We start from the raw sequence: 17,073 nt of genomic DNA, 5'->3' as shown, positions 1-17,073 counted from the left end.
GAGCTCGTCTTTGAACGCGGTTTTTTAAGCTTGTTTGTTTGTTTGTTTGCTCGGTTTTAGAGGTCAGCTCGGGTGAAGGAAGTTGCGTTTGAGAAGTTAAAGAAGGAGAAGTGGAGGCTGAGGCGGGAAATGGGTAAAAAACAGGAGGATAATAACCCGGACTCTGAGTACGGTGAGTGGACGTCGCCCGTTACCTCTGAGGCTCACCGTCCAAATACAAACGTTTCCAAGCTAACGTTAGCTAGCAGCTACTTTAAGCTAATCTAAATATTAAAACACATCTCACTGAGTTATTCTCACATTTTAGATCGCAAGAAGAGTCTGTATTACCAAATCACGACGAATAATAGCACATTTATTCTTTAGAAATCGATAGGTTGAAGTTAATTGATTAAATGTCAAAGTTAATCTTCGGTAACTTTATTTAATTTAGTGGTGTTTACGTCAGTTTTGTTTCCCTACAGCTACTGTAGTTTATGGGTAAACTATTTCTAGAGAGAAAAGCTGAGATCTTTCTCTGATGCCAAATGTAGGCTGATGTGTTTGTATGCTCCCATAAATAAAAAGGGTTTATGGTTTTATTAACAACTAATCAATTTATGTCATCATTTAATGACAGCTGAGGCAAAACATCCCAGACATTTGACCTACACAGGAAGACCTAAATAAACAGGGAGCTTTGTGTTGACTACAAATAAACCTCACAATATAAAAATGAGATATAAAGATAAATCTGAGTCACCAGACTATTAAAAGAAACTTTAAAAAAAGTAGTTTTCTGGCTTTTCATCAGCAGTGGAAACTAACTAAGTAGGTCTAAATTTATTCAATTAAGGCACTTGAGTACAATTTTGATGTATTTGATGTATTAATGTACTTTAATTACTTGTAAATTTGCAGATTTAAAATAATAATAAACATCTCAAAAGACAATGATGGCGACAGAAGATGATAAAGGTTGGTTTGTTGCTTAGGGCTGTTAATAGTAAAATGTTCTCCTTCAGGACTGCAGCTAATCATTATTTTCATCATATATATATATGTATAAAGAAAAGCTGAATATATAGACAATCGTGTAGCTGGAATCAGATGATTTTTCTTATTTTTGCCTTGAAAAATGACATATTTGACTAATTAATCATTTAAATAGTTGCTGATAAATTTTCTGTCATCAGTTAATCATTTAATTGCTCCAACTTGAATTGATTTATCTTCTTATTACCGGAGCCAGACCAATACATTTTTGGGCCGATGCTAACGCTGGTTTTAGGGAGTAAACATTTCTGATACTACTATATCGGCCGAACTGAAACAGTAAACATCACTGGGTATTTTATAATTAATCCCTAAATGAACCCGGACATCTTTTTCTGCATTATAATCTCTGAAATCGGCCGGACTTTGCTAATTACTTTCTCTAAACCAACAGTCAAAAAGCCAAAGTTATTTAATTTACAATCTTATTAAACCAGAAAGGAATCTTCACTTATTTTTACTTGAAAACTACTTAAATATTTATTTGATTATCACAATAGTTGCAGGTTCATTTGCATCCTGTTGTCGTTGCTGAAACGTTTCAGAGCTGCCTGTGACTGTTTGATTTTCCTTCTGTGCTTTCAGCAGATCTGTCTCCTGCATCCCTGTTTACTCTCAGTGGTATTTGATGTATTGATAGAGTCACAAGTGTATTGACAGTCTGGGAGGTGTCACAAGGCTACAGTAAACAAACCCTCCCTGGAGGTAAATATCAATCGGATTTCATGTCTCCTCAAATAACATCGGAGAATACGATGATGACAAAAAAGGCGACCGTGAGTGTCGGAGCTGACGGTTTGCTAACAGTGGCATTAGATAAACAACTAAACGTCTGTTCTCAGATAGCGTTCGTCCTCTAACTGGAAATATGCTTCCTACTAGTTCTCTGTTGTTGCATTACCTTCATGAGGAAGTAGAAAACCTCTTCCGTGGCATGACAAGGCTTTTGTATTCAGACTGCCGTTGTTCCCAATGTTTTTTTGCACAATGTTTGGGTTTCTTCTTGTTTGGAGAAGATGCACATTTCAAACGCAACATCTTTTTTCCTGTTTAGAAAGTGTAGACACTCAGTGTTGGGAAATAAGTGACATGCAAGGGGTTGTTGCTGCAAATCATTGACCAGAAAGTTTTTTCAAAGCTGCTCGAGGCAACAGGGAAAAAACGTAGGTCAACTTTTTAATGACAAGCTAGTTAATGTAGGTAATGTACACAGCAAAGGAACCTTCCTCTCCACGTTCTCTGAGTTTGGATATTTAGAGCGATAAGAAATCCTTTCTGCTGCTGCCGTGACTATATTGATATGTTTAACCATAAAGGTGTTCAGGAGTCACGTAAAGGTTTCCAATCAATCAGGTCCCGTCCCCTCATATTTCACAGGACTTTGTAAAGATGACTCTTTCCCTTTCTTTCTTCTCCCCTGGGATCGTCCTGTGTTTGCTGCAGGTTACCAATTAACCTCTTTTAGCTGTAAAATACAGCGATGGGTGAGGTTTGTACAATAAACCACACAGCCTTTATTCATCATGGCATCCTTTAAGTCAACCTTTTTCATTCATGAATATCTTTTTATTTGTTGCCCCAAATTGCTAATTAATGTTTAGATCCATTGTTTCACCCAACGAGACCCTTTTTGCGTCACTCCTCTTCAGCCAAGGTCGAGTTATTAACCTTGACACACCCGTCGTCCTGCAGCCAGCCCGTCATGGTTCAAGGTTTAAAGCTTTTTACAAGCGTATAAAACTGGAACAGTCCTTTTTATGTGTGTCACACAGTCACAGTGAGCCTTTTTCTACGTTGCCGTTCACTCTAAACACAAAGCAGTGTCCTAGCAGAGCTGAAATCTGACACTCGCAGCATCACAAGAGGCCGATGAACAGGTTCTTTGTTGAGAAAATTTGAACTCCTTGCTCGAGTCTTTTTGTGTATTCCAGAATAATGAGCACAAGTATATCCATGTTCCTTTGTGTGGCGGTCCATTGACATTCACACACTTGTTATTTACATGTGATCCATATCAGATATTACTGCATGATAAGAGTTTGTTTAGAGGACACATGATTGTCATCTAAGAGATTTTATCTGTATTGCTGCGTCTGGTATCTGTTCATCGACTAGTTGTCAACTTCTAAAATTGAAACACCCAGTAGAGCGCAAACCTCCGCCAAGGCCCGACAGTCCCCTTTAATTCAATCGAGCCTAATCCAATAACAAACCCTTTTGCCCTGTAGCACTCTAGATTTAAAACCACCCATAACTGCTTAACTATGATTGAAGATCACCAGATCTAGGATCCACATCAAATTGTACTCACTCATAGAAACCATCCATCTAAATACACCTGTTTGTTTTTTTTCAACAACATCCCTGCATTTTTCTTTGAGATATTAATGCGGATGTCGAAAAGCACCCTGTCTCACAATGTTAAAGAAAGTGAGAAGAAAATTCCTGGTGCACCTTAATCAGCACCAAAAGTTAGTGGTTTCTATTCTGGGCCGAGACCCATCCTCCATCCAGGTTTTGTGGAAATCTGTTCAGCAGTTTTTGCTGCTGACAATCCAACCAACGGGCATAAACATAACCTCCTTGTTGGAGGAAATTTATTAGAAACGGAGTCCTTCTCAAAGAAATCCACAGTCCAGCAGCGTGAAATAACTCAAACAAATGTCCACAGGCTTGTGCAGGCAACCGAGAAGGAAGGGGAAAGCCAAATTTTGTACGTCACATTACAATCTGCTCACATGTGGCCAATAAAAAAAGGATTAATCCATGTAAATTGCTGCAAATTGTTACATAGAGCTCCTTTAATAATTTCTTGGTCTCTGTGAATGTTTTAGGTTTTGTTTACTACACTGAATCTTGGACTGATCCAGTCTTACGGCAGAATAAATATCCACTAATTTACTGCATCCTGTTTGGAGATTTGCATCCTACTCGGCCGTCCTGACGTGCTCACAGTGTTGACACAGTTTCCATCACTCCCATTCAAATTACAGTCAGTAGAGATAATTTCCCTCCCACTGCTATGAGAAGTGATAATGGTGAGCTGCCTGGCTAAATGTCCATTCCTGTGGACAAATCAAATGACCACAGCATGTTAGTATTTGCACAAATAACCAACGGCACACCTGCACACTTTCCATCACGTTGTACTGAAGAACCATCAGGCTGTTCAGGCTCTTCATCATAACTTTCGTTTTGAAGAAAACAAGTGTTAGAGCACAAAGATTCAGCTCTGTAGTACCTGATACTTTGAACCTGTTACCTTCCACTTATGATCAAATACTCGGAGCAGACCGGTGTGTTTTTCCTGCCCGACAGGGTAATGCTGAGGAGGCTGACTTATGATAGGAATGTTTTCAGTTTGGATTTCCTCAAACAAGTTTTTGTTGATTGTTAATTTTAACCGTTAAAATGATTAAACACCTGTGACACTCCCTCCTCCGAAAGCCTCACTTTGAATTTAAATTGTATTACGTAATAATTTGTATACCAAATAACTCTGAGCTGCTCGTGTCAATGCTGTGCCTCGTCTCTGACCTTTTTCTCTGTGATTGCACATGAAGTAACTAACACGAACTTGCGAGTGTTTAGTTAGCAGCTTGTTGTATGACCTAAACGACACCCACTGGATTTCTTTGTTAGTTCTTACTGCCAATCTCTCTCTGTTCCAGGAAACAGCAATATATTTATTTCCTGCTAAACAGTCACCTGTGTTTTAGTGGTATACAACCTGTGAGCAATGAACCCATAACAATAAGAATCCTTGTCTTGTCTCTGAATGTTATTTCCTCATTCACTTGCAAATTCACGTGTAATTCATTAACTCTAAGAAAAGAGTCCTGCTCTTATAGGGACACAAATCTTGAAATAAAAAACTTCCTAACTCTAAAAACTTTTACTCATAATGAATAAAGGCCAAAGCGAGTGCACAACTCCAACCCATATTTTCACACATACAGTCCGCACAGATCTAATCAGCAGTCCATTTCCTTGAAGTGGAATTACAGGTTCCTCTTAAGTGTAATTACAAAAGTGAGTGATAAGCTAATGTGTCCTTGATAATCCGTCTGAAACCAGACAAGGAAGTTGCTGATTAATGTCACATGATGACGGTGTACGGGTCAGTAAAGGTGGTGATGGAAATTGTGGCTCTTTGTAGGCAGCAGGATCTTAGAGCTCTTCAAAAGATCAATTCAAAAACAATGATTTTAATCTTTCAGTAGATGAAACAACATGAGAAGAATAGAACAGTTTAGGATATTGCATTGTTTACAGATTGCCCCCATATTGAAGAGTATTGGGGTAAAATTGTGGGAAGACATTTAGTATACTTACTTTTGCTGCAAAGAAAGTGATATTTGAGATAATAGCAATGGAGTATCTAACATATTTGTATGTGAAATGGCTGCTTTTTAAAGACTTTGACACCCGTCTTTAGATATGCTGGTAAAAGGCAGATATTTTGGGGTTATAAGGTGTGAAAGTAATTTATTTGACTCTGAAATTGTTATATTTATTTTCCATTCTTTCTCCTTAGATGTTTATTTGTTGCATCACTGTTAACTGTAATGGGATTTAGCGTTTCCTCCTATGTGTGTGTACGTAAATACATGGATGCTGTGATGACATAGCATGACATGTGTGTTATAGTTGCATGTTTGTTTATGTTGAAAAGAAGAATAACAAAAATACTTTTGAAAAAAATAAAGGAACGACTCTCACCAAATACAACTCGGTTCCTTTCAATCGTACCAAAGAGCCTTTTGAAAGAGTCGTATTGTTTGCAAAGGTGACATCATAATTGTTTGGCCGAGCTTAATGTGCCTTGTATGAAAAGCCTTGATGAAACTAAACAAACTGACTTGTTGTCTTACTGTTTTCTGTTCCCAGGAGAATCTGCTCAGTTTGATCCAGGATTCGATGGACCCATAAAGAAAAGGTGAATCTATTTCCCACTGACTAACTCTGAGATTTTGTTTGCTGCGTTGTTGACTGTTGGAATCACATTTGTCACCCTCAAGGCAAATTTAAATGCAAAGCTCAGTGTGCTCACTCTAAACAGCTGCTGTCTCTCCCTTCTTCTCCAGAGGGTGCACTGATATAATCTGCTGTATCCTGTTTATGGCGGTCATCGTTGGCTACGCAGTAGTTGGGATTTTAGGTAAGAGTAACTTAACACCAACACAGGCCTCTTGATTCTCACTGATAATCATAATCAGTCATTGTTTTCCACCCTCTCCTCTCTGGGCCCTTCTTGTCCATGCTGTTTGTTCAACTAAACACTTACTCCATTCTCTTTATCTCTGCTGCCTTTCTCAAAAGAAACAGGGAATATGCATATTTGCTTTCTTGCTGAGAGTTACATGAGAAGATTGATACCATTTTCACAACTGTTCATTAAACCTGAAGCTACAGCTAGCTTAGCTTAGCTTAGCTCAGCACAAAAACTGGGAACAGGGGGAAACGGCTAGCCTTGTAAAATAAAACAGCTACCTGCACCTCTAAAGGTCAGTCACATTTTATCCTGTCTGTTGAATACGTAGAAAAAATGGTGAAAAAAAAGTGTGAAAGCGACCATTTGTGGTGTTAGAGGTGGTTGGGATGCACTATTTCTTGGCAGAGAGCAGTTACTTCCTGGTTTGTCTGTTGATTGCCTGGCAACTTCATGGTGACGCCAAGACAAGAAGAAAAAGAACTTGTTATTTTGAGGCTTAAACAAATTAAATATGACATCCTAAGCTTAAGCTTAAGAGGTGCCAGTGGATTTTTTATTTTCAGTCTTTATTGCTAAGCTAAGCTTATCATCTGCTGGATGAAGCTTCATATTTAACGGACAGGTACAAGAGTGGTGTCAACCTTCTCATTGACAAAGTGACGATGCTGTCATAACTGTCAAGAGTTAACATCAAAACCACAAACAATGATCGTTTGTGACTTTCTTTGACTTCACACTTTGACCTCCATTGGGTGCTTCTCAGAGTTAAAGCCTCCCTCCCCAGTCACTGTTTCTTCCTGTCCAACGGTTAACTTTCTTTCTCAAACAGCGAGCAGGAGTGCGGTTAATAATCGTATGTGGATTAGCGATAGCATGAATATTAGCAGGGACAGTTTATTTGTTTGTTTGTTTATTAACGGCCAAAATGTAACCTGAACTGTACATTTAATGCCACTAGACAACTTCACTGCTTCTTTCTCTCGCTCAACAACTTAAACACGACGCACCTTCCTCTTCGTAAAGGAGCCCCACTACTCTTATAACCCATATAAACCAAGCTTGTAGGTTGACGTATTACTCCCAGATTCTGCTATAGTCATATGTCATCGCTCAATTTTATTTGTCAAAAAATATTCCCCTCAATGTATGCTATAATCACTCATTTTGTACTATATCTTTTTGTTATTGTGTTAAACTGCAAAAAAAGAAAACAGTTTCCAGTCAGAGGCTCTTTATTGCCGTGTCATCAAACTCATTCCAACACTCAGGTCAGCTCTCTTATCTATAGTCAACAGAGAGTCCTGATAATGGAGTCACCTTGTGTGTGTGTGTGTCCCGATTTACTTCATTGTAGGCAGCTCAGTTTGGTTCGCTGAGGTGGTTTTTGTTGTCGTGGAAAGAAATCTACTGGCCTGTGTTTTTACATAAAGGGCTGAATTTATTCCCCATTAACAAAATAATAAAACTTCTAAATACACCGCATGTAAGAAACTGTCAAAATAGTTCAGGGATTTAACATCTCTCGCCTGTTGGTATGACCCATTAGTGATACATCACATTACGTTTTACAATACATTACATCACGCTAACAATAAGTGCATTCAAATCAAACTCCACAGGAACGAGAGATGTTCATGTCAGATAGACTGTGCCCTCCTGTGGTCGGGCTGAAATAATCTATTAATACACCACAAGCTGTCACCTGAATGGGACATTTCAGCTACATTGCCAGTGGTGGAATGAAACTATGAACTGTACTTTAGTACAAATTCAAAGTACTTCTACTTTACTTGAGTGTTTCCATTTTGTGCAGCTTTATACTTCCACTCCGCTGCATCTCAGAGGCAGCTTCAGTTAGTTACTTAGTACAATTTTTCCCGTCATGAATCTTCAGATGAAGTGATTTTGACTGGATGAACATGGTTCTCACAAGACAGCCACGCTACAAACAACATATGATGATCTTATAGAATATGATGCAAACACTATCTTTTGCTACTTTTGCTGATAACACATGTATACTTTTACTTAAATAAGGCTTTGAATGCAGGACTTTCCCTTTTAATGGAGTATTTTCACAGTGTGGTGAAGTAAAGGATCTGAATACTTCTTCCAACTCTGTATTTTGCCACTGTAAATATTTCTATCATAGTTCATAACATACTTTATTTTATAGGTGTTAACATAGTTGGTAATTGGTGAACTAATCTGAATATTAGACTGTTACACTTTTTGGTTAAAATGTTTATTACATATGGTAAAAACAAACATTCATAGTGGTAACGAGGCTGAAATGTCCTAATCACATCACAGAATCTGAACCGGTTACAGAATTACATGTAACATCAGAATCAAGGCCCATATCTCCTGCGTCAATCTGTAATCAGTCGTTTAGTGATGAAGCGTGACTAACTTGCTGGTATCGTTTACGTCATTGGCTTCTTATCTTTGCTTCAATGTGTTTGTTTTTTTCCCATCAGCTTGGCTCTATGGAGATCCCAGACATGTTCTTTATCCAAGAAACTCAACTGGATGGTTCTGTGGCACTGGACCAAATAAGTAATTTAATGTTTTTCTTGCCTTTTCATATAATGTACTAGATGTTATAAATATGCATTTTGACTGATACAAAATCATAGTAACTCTTCCTTTCTGTCTTCCCTCTCACAGAGACCGACCCAACTTGTTTTACTTTGACTTCCTCAAATGTGCCACATCTGTTAATGTCATGGCAACGGCTCTCAATGGCTTTCAGTGTCCAACCACACAGGTAGAGAAGACCGCTTGATTGTGTTTCTAATGATACTGGACCACATTCGCTACTCTGAGTGTCACAGAAATATTTTTTTTTCACTACCTGTAGGTGTGCGTGGAAAGCTGTCCCGATGATTTCAGCGCTGTGTTATTAGACGCATATTTCAAAAGGCCAGCAGAGGTTTTCAATCAGAGCCTCTGTGTGCCTTCCATAGACCTGAAGACTACTCCGCTGGTAAGTCCCATTTTGTTAGCATGTGTCTGCCTTTACATTCCCAAATGTTTGTTTTGTCTGATTTTGGTAAAGAAAATCATTTTTGATACCGTTTAATTCAGCAAAACAAACCTGACACTTAGGTCCATCAGCATGTAACTTATTGTTTTGTTTTTTCAGAAAGTTCAAGAAATTATAGACCAGGAGCTGTGTCCTTTCTTCCGCGTTCCCACAACCTCTGGTAAGAGCAACTATTTACCTTATTGTATTCATTTTTCAGTTCGGTCTGATGATACATTGGCACTGTAGTATTATGTATATTTTTAAAAATTTATTTCAAACATGCACAAAAACAAACAAGAAAAAAATGTTAAAACACAAAACAAGAATAACAATAACATGAAATGAACAATAAACCTATACAACAAACTCAAATTACAACAAATTAAACATAGCATGTGTGGAGTTTACCCTGTAAGGCAGCTGGATTCATGTTTGATATTTGCTAATTTGTATTTTCATGTACATTTAAAGTAACATTATGTAGAAATTGACATTTTGTGTGATTTGGCGCCCCCCACAGTTTCTGAGTGTAACACCACCGTCGTAAATACAAATCCCAGGTCTGTAACAATTTGTCAGACGTAATATAGGTGCTAACTACAAACAAAGCTCATTACATCATAATAATGTGATGATGTGTAAAAACCTTTGATGATGGGTTGTGACGCAAAATAAATGAGAGATTGTGTAATGTATTATAATTCAATCCATTTCAAGCTGATTTGATTTATTTTCTGTTCTTCTAGTTCTGGGGAGATGTCTGCCCGATATCACATCTCTGGAGAGGCTCCCGTCATACTTTGACAATGTCCCGGGCCTACCCTCCTCGATCAACGACACAGCCAACGCCATCAAGAATGGCACTGGGTAAGAAACAGTGGATTTCTACCCCTCATCGTGTGTTGATTATAAACAAATCAGCTCTGCTCTTAAATCACAGATAACTGCACATGTAAGACACACACACAGTTTAACAACCATGTTTCTGTCTCCTCCTCATCACCAGCACAAGGTCGGTGTCTTTGTGAGTTTGTGTATTGACGCTTAGTGTAGCAGCTGCTTGTAGCCACTCTTGTTGTGTGTACCCGTTATACACAGCAGCATTAGATATCGTGTGAAAGGCTTTCTTCAGACTTGTAGTGTTTGAGCATTAATGTGTAGTTTTCTTACAAACTGTAGATCTGCCTGGTCTGTCCGGGGTCATCTTTATCATTTTAGGCTGTCTCGCTTTGTTTGTGTCTCAGCAGTAGTAGTTTGTGTTTGCTCTATCATCAGTTGAAAGAGGTAACTGACTCCCCTTTTCCTTACAACCTCATCATCCTTTTAGTAGGTTCCAGACGGCTTTACATAAACATATTGAAGCTGTTATCTCTGTTTGTTTGTTGTATAAACATATTAGCTTTTGTCTGTGTGTTCACTGTATTTGTTTAACTCGGCCGTTTCGCTTCTCACTTAACTGTTTGAAAGGAGAACTAACACGGCCTGTCCCTGCTTTTGTCCTCATCAGTGATGTTGTGAATGGCTTTAATGCCAGAGAGATCGGAGTCCGAATCTTTGAGGATTTTGCGTCGTCATGGCCGTGGATCCTCCTGTGAGTTGATTCACCGAACTGCATCACACACACACACTCACACACATACTGCCACCTGTTGGCATATAGACAATACTCCTTTCTGTCCCAACATGTTAATGTACATCTTTGTTACTACACATCCCACTTTTCAGAATTTAAATAGTTGTTGAAAATTTTAATTCACAGTGTCGTTCACTCTCCTTTTCTGTTTTCTTCACATCTGTTTAATTCCCCTCTTCTCTCCTCTCTCAGTGGCCTGCTAATAGCCATGGTGGTCAGTATGCTGTTCCTGTTGCTGCTGAGATTCACGGCTCCAGTCATGGTGTGGGTGCTGATCTTCGGAGTCCTAGGCGCTGGAGCATATGGTAAACACTCACCTGGTGTAGTTTTTAAAGCAAACAGTGTAGAATGTTTTGAATAATATGTTTATATTATATATTATATATTTATTTTCTTTCTTATCTGCCTATAAATTCAGTTGCACATGTGGAACAGAATGTCTGGAGGTGCAATTATATACAGCAGATAAATAACTTTCCTTATTAGAGGTTAGGTCATGAACGCAGTGCTGTCCTGCAGCCAAATTTCACAACACCACAAATCAATTCTGTACCTGTGCTGTGGAAACTGGTACAGAATTAAGCAGATTCAACGAGAAAGTGTTGCTGGTGCAGTTTCAAAGTTATATTTTTATGTATCGGTTCTGAACACAATCAAAGTCTACAAGGGCAGTTTATTTGTTATGATAAGATTATATGTTCCTAGTAGCCTCTGAGTTGTTGTTTCTCTTGCAGGGATTTGGCACTGCTACTGGGAGTACGATAACCACAGGCAAAACTCTGCCACCATATCTGACATTGGTTTCACCACCAACCTCAAGGTTTACCTGCAAGTCCAAGAGACCTGGCTGGCCTTCTGTGAGTCTGATTAAAATGCTTTTCATCTTCTTTGAACCTCCCTCACCCTCTTCTTCTCAGTGTGGAGATAAGTTATTTATCTTTTCGCCTGTCGGCTTATTAGCATTTTGCAGGGACAGTTGTGTGCATATCAGGAACCTAATTAGGTCAGATTAAGTCAGACTTGGCAATGTTTCAATGAAGCACCTTTTACTCAGTGAATACCAGTACAGAGGAAATGAGGGGTATAAAATAGAAATAAATACTTCCAAATATTAATGCAATAAAAGCCCTGCTGGTACACACGAGTCACACGTGATGTTTACAACACCAGTTTATTCATGATGTTGTAAAATGAGTCTGATAAAAGATGACCCAGATTTAAGGGTTAGGGCTCACTGCAGCCGTTTATGTAGCTCATAATCAATATTTATCTCTTTTTCTTATCCTTTTAGTAATTATATCTTTCTCTTTCTCTTGTTATAATAGACTTATGCAGTCTTTGCATTGGAGAGTTCCCAGATCAAGCCCCTCTGAGGGCTTTTTGCACCTCTCGATCATCTTTCGTTGCCCATTTGTATATTAATTTGTAAAATTTTTGTGTATGTGTAAACCAATAAAAGATAGAAAGATAAATAAGATAGAATAACAATGCTGATTTCCACAGTAAGGCCTAAAGACTAAGAGTTGAGTATGGAGTCGTGTGTGTTTGTTTATGGGAAGAGTGCATGTGTGTTGTGATCTAGGTTTGTGTGTGTGTGAAGGGATGCATCTTTTCATACTTCACCTCTCCTTCCCCCTCAGTGATAATCATAGCTGTGGCCGAGGCGATCATTCTCCTGACTATCATCTTCCTGCGGACCAGAATCCTCATAGCCATCGCCCTCATCCAGGAGTCCAGCAAGTGAGTCACGATGTCAGATTATTACTTCTAACTAACCTCAATGTTCTTAATTATAAAAGATGTTCTAATGTTCAACAGACTTTATTTAAAGGTTTATTAGATCCCTTTGTTATATTAGGAACTTACAGTAATGATTTGACGTAACCTCACGATGTGTGTGTTCTTATTCCCACAGGGCAATCAGTCACATGATGTCCGCTCTGCTGTACCCTCTGGTCACCTTTGTTCTCCTGTTGGTGTGTGTTGCGTACTGGGGTGCCACTGCTTTGTATCCTTTCATTTGACGTGTGTGTATGTTTGCATGCAGACTGTAGATGAGACCGTTAAAAGTTTCTGAGGTGACGCAGTTTACAATCACTTGTACAGTCCAGAGTATCGGTTCCTCTCTTAAACAGATGTATACAGATATTTGGCCACTTCAGGAAACCCGATCTACAGAGTGGTGGCTCTCAACTCCACTTCGAGCGAGTGTAAGAGTATCAACGGCTCTGTGAACTGTGACCCTCAGGTAAAACTTGTCCTCTCATATTTTAGCACATTAGCCAACAGAAGGGATGTGGCTGTGATATAAAATGTATCTCCTGAAAACTGAAAAGTAATCTAGGAACGGTAAAATAATGAATCCGATCAACAAAGACAATGGTTGAAATCATACGTGGGATAAAAAGTCCGAGACACTCTTCACACCCTCTCTCTCACGGTCCCTTTACACTTTCAATCATTCGTCCTCCTTTCAGAACTTCACCTCGTCAGCTTACCCCGACTGCCCCTCAGCCAGCTGCATCTTCATCAAATACAACGACGAAGGTCTCTTCCAGCGGAACATCTTCAACCTGCAGATCTACAACGCTGTGGCTTTTCTCTGGTGTGTCAACTTCGTCATCGCCTTGGGCCAGTGTACGCTGGCGGGGGCTTTCGCCTCCTACTACTGGGCCTTCAACAAACCAGGCGACATTCCCATGTTCCCGCTGACTGCTAGCTTCATTCGCTCAATCAGGTAGGTTAATGAGCTGCTGTCACATCAGTCAAATATCTGCAATGATAAATGTGTCTATCCCTGTTAAAAGTGTCCAAAATACTGAAGGCCTACACTCACTACAGATGCCATTATATGGATACTTCTAGTTACATGATTACTGTATATATCCCACTTTTGTAGCTACAAGTTAAGAGTAGTTTAGATAAACTGTGTCATCTCTCCAGAAAAGAGAAAATCACACACTAGCTGACTGCAGTTCCATCTCTGGCTTCTAGAGGGCGCAGTAGACCTACACATAACAGTTTGAGGAAGCAGACCTCAGCTGCTAAATCATATAAACTGTGGCCTCTAAGGTCGTTTCTCCAGATAATTAAAGCTTTGGGATTCACTTCCTGTTAAATAGTTTTAGATAAACAAATAAGCAGCGAGTCATGATTGTTTCAGGTACCATGTGGGCTCCCTGGCTTTTGGTGCTTTGATCCTGACCCTGGTGCAGCTGGTGAGGATGATTCTGGAGTACATTGACCACAAAACAAGAGGTAAGGCTGACACATCTTCATTTCACAAGGATTGTTTTTGATCATGTTTATTTATTTGCTGTAAGTGTAAATAGGACGGCTGAAGCCTTAAAGGAGAAGCTCACCATAAAATCATCATAAGAAAACCAAAAATACAGTCAGTATCTACTCACCCTCATGCCGATGGAAAGTCAGATGAAATTTTGAGGTCGATAAAACACTTCTGGCAGTATTCTCCTAAACATCTGAAGTAGAAAAATATACAAGATGAACAAGAAATGGCTCCATACAGCTCATCTGGCGAAATCCAAGTCTCCAGAGGCCCTGAGATCCCAGATTGATTTGAAAAGATGTTATTTACATCTTTTCTTCAGCCAAAATCCTCACTGTAGCTGCTCAGCTAAAAGAGTGACTCTTATTTTACCTCCAGTTCTGTTTTATTTTTGAAGTTTCTATAGATGTACAGGCTGCATACTCATGGAAACATGTCTTCAGAAAAGAAACGGTGTTAGAAGTTTATTTGCATCAAATAGCTTATAGGCTACTTATACTGTACGTGTTTTTGGCTTCTCGTCCTCAGCGGCTCAGAATCCATGTGCTCGTTTCCTGCTGTGTTGCTTGAAGTGCTGCTTCTGGTGTCTGGAGAAGTTTATCAAGTTCCTCAACAGGAACGCTTACATCATGGTGAGCACAACATATTATTGTGCAGTTGTTTGGCAGTAGTTCATCTTAAATCATAGACAATCATCACAAGGGAAATGTGATTTGCTATAAATCATCATATAAGTCATCATGACACAGTTTATATAATGTCACCTGGTTTGTCATTGATTTTCTTGACAGATTGCCATTTATGGAAAAAACTTCTGCGTCTCAGCCAAAAATGCTTTCTTGCTGCTCATGAGAAACATAGTGAGGTTTGTGTTGAAGTGATTTTTCCTTACCTGTGTTCTCACTGCTTACTGATGACATGTTTTTTGCCTTGTCCTTGTCCTCATGAATATATTTGCATGTGTTAGAGAGACTCAGTGAATAGTGTCATGTTTCTCTGACTGTCTCTCTCCCTCAGAGTCGTGGTGCTCGATAAGGTGACAGACCTGCTGTTGTTCTTCGGAAAGCTGCTGGTGGTCGGAGGAGTAGGTAAGAAGGACATCAGTGCATTAGGAATATGTTCAGGACTGGTTAACTGCACATTTACTGTGAATGTCTTCAGTGTGTTTAATTGGTAGAAGAAGAGATACACAGCACCATGGCCATCTGGTGATTGGTCCAATATTCACTCTCTTATAGCTCTGGTCTGCTCTAAACAAACTCCTGGGGGAATTATCTGGGTCTTTAGCTGCTAAATGCTCCACTATGTTCAGTTATTATGAGTTATTTATGTTATTATCATGGAATAACAAATGTTTTTTCAAGAAAACAGGATAATTTACGTGCGATCTTGAGGAAACAAAGGAAAACGGAAGAAATAATATGTTTTACTCATGACCGTTTAGGGCTTCTGTAGGAGTTGTATCCCCCAATTCATCATGTTTTAACTGTTGTATGTGCAACAGTATGAATTTTGATCAACAAATACATAAATACTTGTCATACAATAGAATGAGATTTAATAAATAAAGATTTAAAGAAATGTATCATTAATGCACTGAAATCTGAATCTTCCTCCAGGCGTGTTGTCCTTCTTCTTCTTCTCTGGTCGGATATTGCTACCAGGCAACACCTTCCGCTCTGAATCCCTCAACTACTACTGGATGCCAATTATTGTGAGTAACAAACTGTCTTGGAAGTCATTCAGATTAATCAGACTAATTGAAGTTTATCATAAACGTTATGTTCGTTTTGCCTTTGCAGACGGTGATCTTCGGTAGCTACCTCATAGCTCATGGGTTCTTCAGTGTGTACAACATGTGTGTTGATACACTCTTCCTCTGCTTCTGTGAGTTGATGTTTACTGAGTGTTCACTGTGGACTGATCAGCTACACGTCCCCATTTGATCACTTTACTCAATTTGTCTCTCACCCTTGCAGTGGAGGACCTGGAGCGTCACGATGGATCTCTACAGAAGCCGTACTTCATGTCCAAAAACCTCATGAAGATCCTCAACAAATCCAACAAAGCACCAAAAACAGATCGGAAGAAGAAGTGAAGATCATTTTACCTCCTGAGTTCATGAAACCAAACAAACACATTGTTTCAGGATATCTTTTTTTCTTCTTCTTCTTTATTTTTTACCTTTTCAACACTCCACCTTCTTCCGAGTACGTTTACTTAAACAAATTTGCTGATTTTGCACTTTTCATTTTATTTTACGGTGTATGTGAATATGGAGTATTAATGACTGTACACATGAAAAAACTGGGCATGTGGGGCAAGTAATGTGATTTTTTAAGTTGCATCTTACATATTTCTTCATTTCTTAAGGTGCAATATGAAGGACTTTTTGTTTAAAACAGAAATTAACTAAGATTATCACCAGACCGTGGTTACTCTGCCCCCCATTTGTTTTAGGTATGCAGTTCTTACAGTTCTTACATATTGTTTTGATTTGGCTCTTAATGACTCAGTCCCACAATAATTATTTTAATATATAACATTTTGTTTCTGTTCATCTCAACATTAACGCTGCACATTTCACTTGGAAGATTTAGGCTGATCAACATCCGTCACTTCGTCCTGTTAAATGAATGTAAATGCAGGTAAAGATTTAGGTTTTTTCTATTTTTGCTGAGAATGTTTTATTTTTCTTATGTGATTTCTTCAAATGGAACAAAGAATATACAACGACCATGGCAAAAAAATGTTCCTTAACGTCATATATTTTTAGATATTATTTGTATAAACAAAAAGGATTGTTTTATATGTACAAACATTTTTATGATATTAATTATAATGAAAATATTGCAATAAAGTTGTATATA

General features: G+C 38.7%; 1 protein-coding gene across 1 annotated transcript; it reads left to right on the top strand.

Annotated features, from left to right (window-relative positions):
• Positions 1 to 5: 5 nt before the first annotated feature.
• On the top strand, positions 6 to 17,051 carry slc44a4 (solute carrier family 44 member 4). The gene is made up of 22 exons (XM_073483435.1): positions 6 to 172; positions 5,926 to 5,974; positions 6,123 to 6,196; positions 8,731 to 8,809; positions 8,921 to 9,020; positions 9,114 to 9,239; positions 9,399 to 9,459; positions 10,028 to 10,148; positions 10,789 to 10,872; positions 11,107 to 11,219; positions 11,649 to 11,771; positions 12,555 to 12,654; positions 12,830 to 12,922; positions 13,060 to 13,162; positions 13,392 to 13,651; positions 14,078 to 14,172; positions 14,732 to 14,835; positions 14,995 to 15,068; positions 15,221 to 15,291; positions 15,823 to 15,917; positions 16,006 to 16,090; positions 16,183 to 17,051. The coding sequence occupies exons 1-22, from the start codon at positions 130 to 132 to the stop codon at positions 16,299 to 16,301; spliced, it is 2,172 nt and encodes a 723-aa protein (XP_073339536.1). The 5' UTR covers positions 6 to 129; the 3' UTR covers positions 16,302 to 17,051.
• The last annotated feature ends 22 nt before the right edge of the window (positions 17,052 to 17,073 follow it).

This window comes from Pagrus major, chromosome 16 (assembly GCF_040436345.1).
Source record: "Pagrus major chromosome 16, Pma_NU_1.0".
In the NCBI taxonomy this organism is placed as follows: Eukaryota; Metazoa; Chordata; class Actinopteri; order Spariformes; family Sparidae; genus Pagrus; species Pagrus major.
This window is presented reverse-complemented; position numbering and strand designations above follow the sequence as displayed.

What these genes read in the sequence shown, in the direction of transcription:
- slc44a4 (XM_073483435.1), top strand. Translation starts at nt 130, where the DNA reads ATGGGTAAAAAACAGGAGGATAATAACCCGGACTCTGAGTACG. An exon ending in CCTAGGCGCTGGAGCATATG is followed by an intron (nt 11,220 to 11,648) that starts GTAAACACTCAC and finishes TTTCTCTTGCAG; the next exon opens with GGATTTGGCACTGCTACTGG. An exon ending in TACTGGGGTGCCACTGCTTT is followed by an intron (nt 12,923 to 13,059) that starts GTATCCTTTCAT and finishes AGATGTATACAG; the next exon opens with ATATTTGGCCACTTCAGGAA.